The sequence below is a fragment of the Monopterus albus genome, unplaced genomic scaffold, assembly GCF_001952655.1.
Source record: "Monopterus albus unplaced genomic scaffold, M_albus_1.0 scaffold6.1, whole genome shotgun sequence".
Classification (NCBI taxonomy): Eukaryota; Metazoa; Chordata; class Actinopteri; order Synbranchiformes; family Synbranchidae; genus Monopterus; species Monopterus albus.
The window spans coordinates 890,576-897,440 of NW_018127886.1; the positions used below are offsets into that span (position 1 = coordinate 890,576).

Below are 6,865 nucleotides of genomic sequence, written 5' to 3' on the forward strand. Positions count from 1 at the left end.
CAACTAAATAAAGCACACACGAGGTTGAATGCAAAGGCTGCTAACAATATCATCATAGTTACTTAATAACACACTGTTGTGAAAGTCATCTGTGAAGAGTAGCCTGCACTGATGCACATGCTCATTTATATTTACGCACAATTTCATCACCGCACATCGTGCACTTACCCAGAAGATGAAGTTAAACACAAACAAAAGGTATTTCACGCATTTCATTCCTCCTTCCACCGTTCCCATTTCAGCTGGATGTTGTAGTTCTTGGCCTTCCTCCCTGAAAAATGTTGTGGCAACTGAATGGGCTCCGAACAATGTGTCAATAACGGTTCACCCCGGTCATAACACTGATGAGTCTAGAGGCGATGTTACGGAGTCTCTCTGTCTCTCTCTCTCTCTCTCTCTCTCTCTCTCTCTCTCTCTCTCTGTCACACACACACACACACACACACACACACACAAACACACGGGAGCGTGCACGCACACAAAAACCGCAGGATCCGCTTAGACTGTTTCCAGACCGCCCCTTTCAATAAGGCAGAGGGGGGCCGAAGGGAGGACCGAGACTACACGATGGGGACTTGGCAAATGTTAGTACTCTTTTCCCTGTAGACCCTCCATACTGTTCTTACCTAGGATGTTATTCACTACATATTCACTATGCCCTTTATATATTTGATGGCACAATGTACTTAAACGTAAAATTTCATGGAGCCTACGAGCACTGTGATATGCTTTGCTACTTTAATATTCTTAAAATGTGTATGCAACTTAGTAAATAATCATGCACAGAACAGGCCTAACTGGAAAGTTGGTCTCATTCACAGAGCCACATTGGTAAGATAGCAAAAGCCTAAGCTTCTGAGCAGAAATGAGATGTTTCAAAAGATCTGTTTTGTTTTGTAATCATGATATTAGATAACAGGAATTACTCAATTTCCTTTTACAAGAAATGCAATGATGCAGCTGGTCTGCAACATGCAGTATCACAACCTTTCCCACACCTTTGTTCTCCAAAAATTCTCCAAGGCTTTTCATGTAAAATAGTTCCAGCTGCTCCCCACAGCACTAAATTAAACCCTGTAGGGATGAGTTAAATAGTTCAAGTTTACACAAATGAATCATTAGCTGTCCCTTCATTCAACTTAACCTTTAGAGATGTAATAAAAAAAAAACTTTAAAATAAGTATATGCCCTTGGAATTGTATTTTTTTAATCAAAGCAAAAGTCACAGCTTATTTAAGAAAAAAACATTCTTGTTAAAAATCCCGAGCCAATTTGCATAGTTAGTATTATTTTTACATGCTGGGTTACCGCATCAAAACAGCCCTTTGTCTTGGGTTGTTTTCTTTCTGGACAAAGTTAATCCACTGCTGTGTTGGGGCTCTATTAATTTTTTTTGGTGTTTATGGTTTTCTAACTTTTAAACACAGGAATCTTTTTCCTCAGTGTTGTCCAGTCCTGAGCAAAGCACCAGCTACTTCAAACAAGAATACAAACTGAGTCTGCCATTGATGAAATGGAATAAGTAGCCCCTACGTTCTATTTCTTCCCCCAGTGTCATTAGTGACTGGGAGCATGTAACTCAGCACCAACACCATGTTCAACATAAATATTTTCCCCACAGCCATGGAGAGCAGAGGAAAGATCCAAAGTGCAATTCGTTTTATCACTGGGAAATTACACGCTGGTTAGAACATGTCCTTATAGAGGAACAGAGTGGTCTACGGAGCGAGAGGGGAGGAGGGGTCAGAGAGGAATGACACGATGAAGAGAGAGGGAGAGAGAGAGACAATACTTCGAGGATGTACTGTATGAATGTGAATAATCACTAACAGCTACTGAAGCTCTTCTCAGTCATAAACACTTAAGCTGAACCTAAAACTCTCAAAGCAGTAAAGTCTGGGTACTGAGAGACTCATTAGGGGAATTGTGAAGGACAGAAAAAAAAGGCTGTGTTTGGATGCTAACCAGAACAGTGCCAAAAGGGGACAAGCTGATAAGACAGGGACAAGATCACTATGTCCCTGTTGGCTGGTTGCTGTTGTTGGCTGTTGGCTCAGTTGATATGTGGTCCTAAATATATGAACAAGAAAATACATGCAGATCATGACCTCTGTGGACATAGATAACAAATAACTTAGCAGATCCTTTTACAGCTGAACATGATACATAACAGGTTCATCACGGGGCACAGCTGACATAGTCTACAACTGGTCTGTTGTTTTGTTTTGGTGACAGGTGGATGTTATGACCCTATAAATCTTGTATGTTAATAACACAACAACAGAGCTTGTTAGAAATGTGTGGTCACTGTCAGTGGTGGAAAATAAAAGGAACTATCAGAGTTATTTTCCACTGCTGTCAATGGTGGAAAATAACTATGTATATTTACATAAGTACAAGTTTGAGGTATCGGTACTTTACTTGAGTATTATTTTGTGCTACTTCATACTTCTACTTCACTACATTTAGTTTATAACTTTAGCTACTTTTTACTTTTCAGAACCCGATTGATATAAAAATTACAGTATGATTTTAAGACTTTATTGATCTCCTGTGAAAAATTCACAAGCTATCCAGCAGGCATTCAAATAATAAGCATATAAACCAGTTAAGATAAATCCACCTTTACCTGCTGCAACATTAAATGTGAAGAACACTATAATACAGCACTGTAGCGCGGTGGTTAGCCCTGTCCCCTCACAGCAAGAGGTATGTTTTGATACTAATATTTATGTACCTTTACTTAATTAACATTTTGAATTCAAGACTTCTACTTATAACAGAGTATTTTTTAATATCCTGATGAAGGCTTCACGCAGAAATGTGTTGGTCTTCTTATTACAATTGCTCAAAACACTGCAAGTACAGCTTGACTTTTTGTTTTCCAATTTGTTTTTCCCTTGTCTGTGCACCTTGACAGTGGGCAAAGTTGTGCCAGACCTTTCTGCTGTAACAGAGTATTTTTACCCTGCTGTATTGGTACTTTCACTTAAGTAAAAGATCTGAGTACTTCTTCCACCACTGGTCACTGTAATCTTAAGAAGTTGAACTAAGTCCTTGCTTTTCTCCTTCTCTCTTGAATGGGTGGGGTCAGTATTAGCAGTTGTTATTTGTCTGTCTGTTACACCCACGTTTGGGTCAGTGTCTGCACCTTTTTCCTCCACTCTGAGGTCATTATTGATGACAGACTGCGATATCTGTTGGCAGTTAGCCTTATTTTGTTAGGAACTGAATTAATCTGTAACTAACCTGAAGTAGAATTATAAGTAAAATCATGCTTAAGACTATTTTAATTTTTGAAGATACCATTAATTAAGCCTTGATCATAACTGTCTGATTTGTTATTGACAACAAAAAACTGGCAGGAGTGGCTACCAGCCAAAGAAACTTCTATCTGTGGCAGCACAGCACCATCTACCGGCAATACAGTATGTTGCCATATATAGGAGCTGCAAATGACTGTGTGGCCATTTATTTCCAAGGAAAGTTATGTAGAGTAGGCAGCTACGCACTCCATTCATGAACTGGGAGATGAATAGACATGGTTAAGTGACTTGTTTAAAAGCTATTTGACAACAGTTTTTGACTGAAGGCTTATTTATTCACTGTATTCATCCATGTTGGCATACCTGACCTGCAAATCATTTTGAAAAGCGTGGCAGATTATGAAAGAAAATAAAATACTCTTCTTTGCAGGCTGTGAGTGTTTAGAGTTTGCATCCAGAATACAGCTTCAGCTTTCTCTCTTTACCTGCAGGTTGTATCCTACTGCCTTGTATACCTTCACAGCTACTGCAGCAAAACTGAGAAACACTACCTTTTGCTGGTCCTGCCAAAGTGAGAGGCTATCCGAGGTCACTGTCTGAAAGACGACTGATCAGACAGCCTTGCTGCAATGAGGTTTCCTGGCAACACACTCAGCTGAAAAACATCAGGCATAATCTGTGAAGCAGCAGCTGCATTTGTGAGGGTGAGAGCACAGCCAGGCACATGGGGAGAGGGATGGTGTGACAAAAGGTGCGGAATTAAACTTTCGGTGAGAGGAAACGAGTGAGAGGACCACTGAAAATACTCTCCTATTGGTACCAACATTTATTCGGTATAGTTTTTCATTTAACCATAAGGGGGTAGCATATTCTTGCAAAGCAAAATACTGAGTGTGAAGCAAGAGGACTGTTGTGTTGTACAGAAATGATAAAATTAGTTTGGGAATATGTGCTACCACAAAACATTATGTGAAAGACTGGTGACCTGTCTGCCTGTCACCCAGTGTTGGCTGTATTGGCTCCAGCATCCCCCTGAACAGACAGACAGACAGACAGACAGTTCTCTTGCCCTCCTATATTTTTACCCTGATACTTGAGGTACAGAAGGTGACCATACTAATATAAATTATGTTCATTTTTCTATTTGATTTATTACCTATTTGCATGTACAATCCCCATCCTTTCCTCATGCTGGCTTATTTGCCACAGCTGCATTTACACCAGTTTTTCAGGGTTATAGGAATTTCTCTGCACTGCTGGGAGCACCACAGCCAATCTATTTTCCTCTGTGTGCATAAAATGCAGAGCTGGACTTTCAGGCCTGCATGATGTGAACAACATTCCTTCACCCTGGGAATAGCCTGGACTGGTTATGGAGGCACAAGGTATAGTTGAGCTGAAAAACATAAAAGAAAATCAACTGGACTTGGTTTTATCCAAGAGGCTTCATCAGTAGCTTTCAGCTTACCATGACCACCTAAAGTATATAAATCAAAAATCAGCTGTCTGATTTTGTGATTAGTACAGATAAAAAAAATCCTATTGAGTGACTTTAATATTCAAGTAAATGCTGATGATGGCAACCTCAACAGTGCATTCAATTCATTATTAAACTCAACTGGTTTTTCTCAGACTGTAAATAAAACCACTCACTGTTTTAACCACACCCTTGATCTTGTTCTGACATATGGCATCGAAACTGAACACTGAAAACATAGTTTTTCCCCAAAACTCTCTTCTATCTGTCTGACCATTTTCTAATAAGCTTTGAACTTACATTAATGTATTATACACTATGTGGGAAAAATTCCACTGCAGTAGATGTCTGACAATGCTGTTACCAAATTTAAGGAAATAATTAATCATTATTTACTTAAGTGCCATTTGCCAACACAATGGAGGGAGGCCACCTTAACTTTACTCCCACAGAAGTCGATTATCTTGTTGATAGTACTGCAGCCTTCCTGCGTAATACACTTGATACCATTGTCCCTCTGAAAAAGAGGGCTGTGAAACAGAGGAGGCTAGCCCCGTGGTACAGCTCGCAGCTCTGCTCCTTAAAGCAGGCATCATGAAAACTGGAAAGGAGGTGGCGCTCCACTAAGTCAGAAGAGTTTTTCCTATCATGGAAAGATAGTTTAATAACATATAAGAAAGCCCTTCATAGTGCCAGAACTGCATATTATTCATCACCGATAGAGGAAAATAAGAACAACCCCAGGTTTCTTTTCAGCACTGTAGCCAGGCTGACAAGGAGCCACAGTGCTGTTGAGCTTAACATTCCCTTAGATCTCAGTAGTAATGACTTCATGAGCTTCTTTACAACTATTAGAGAAAAAAATTAATTAGATCCTTCTCACAACTCTCACAGATGTGCCATCAAGTACAATGGCTTTAAACATCTGGGAGACTTCATTTATATTTAAACTGCTTCTCTCCCATAGATCTCTCTGAGTTGACCTCAACAACTGCTTCATCTAAATCATCACCATGTCTCTTAGACCCCATCCAGACCAGGCTGCTCAAAGAGGTTTTATCCCTAATCAACATGTCCATATTAGATCTGATCTGTTATTGTACTTGGGCCTGAAAATCTTGCAAATATGCTATCTAACCATATAGTTACTCTAGATGACATAATTCTGGCCTCTAGTACTGCTATGAGGAACCTTGGAGTCATTTTTGACCAGGATACATCCTTTAAATCACACATAAACCTCACACATAAAGTTTCTACAACTGCCTTCTTTCACCTGCACAATATCTCCAAAATCAGGAACAGTCTCTCTCAAACTTCCCCTTGTCTCACCACTATGCATCATTAAGTGTGTGTCTTCTCTCTCCCGTAGTGTGTCCTCTCTCTCTCTCTCCCTGCACCTTTCTGCAAGTAGCTCTGGTTCTGGAGCTCTATGTTTCTGATGAGCAGTTTAACGGCCACATCAACCTGCCCAGTGCTTGATGGTTTGTTATGTGTTGTTGCTTTTCTTTTCTCTTCTTTCCTCTCTCCTCTATCCATTCACCCCAAATGGTTGAGGCAAAAGGTCGCCCTTTAAGAGTCGGGGTCTGTCAGAGGTTTCCTCCATTAAAGGAATTTTTTACTCCTCGTTGTTGCCGAGTGCTTCTTCAAGGGGGATTTGTTGGGTTCTTCCTCTATAATAATAATAATAATAATGATGATGATGTCGAGACTAGACTTACTTTGTAAAATGTCCTGAGATGACTTTTGTTGTGATTTGGCGCTATACAAATAAAATTGAATTGAATGAAACTCTAGCTAGGGAGCCTTGGATATGGGAGTGTTTAGAGCAGAGTTGCTGTGTCGGCTTACTACATGGTGCATGTTGAGCTGTGAGCAGTTCAGTACATTTGGAAATATGGCTGATGAGAGAGGTGATAATAAATTAAAACAGTAAAGCTGTGAAAAAACTGTGTGAAACCAAAACAAAGAACTGAACGATGCTTAAAAGTATCTGTGGAGTTGAAGGGAAATTCTGAGCTGGTTAATAATTCTTGGTGGGTTTGTCACTCTTTTGTATTTCACACAGTCATTATTCATATTAAAATATTGATAAGAGTAGTTTTAAAGCTAAAATGTTAAG

General features: G+C 39.7%; 1 protein-coding gene across 1 annotated transcript in view; it reads right to left on the reverse strand.

Moving 5' to 3' along the window:
• Window positions 1–480, reverse strand: part of LOC109969658 (tetraspanin-2-like) — an 11,858-nt gene extending 11,378 nt beyond the window's left edge. The window contains exon 1 of the mRNA XM_020616702.1: window positions 169–480. Coding sequence (XP_020472358.1) covers window positions 169–237 — 69 coding nt within the window. The 5' untranslated portion in view covers window positions 238–480. The remainder of the gene's footprint in view (window positions 1–168) is intronic.
• Window positions 481–6,865: the final 6,385 nt, after the last annotated feature.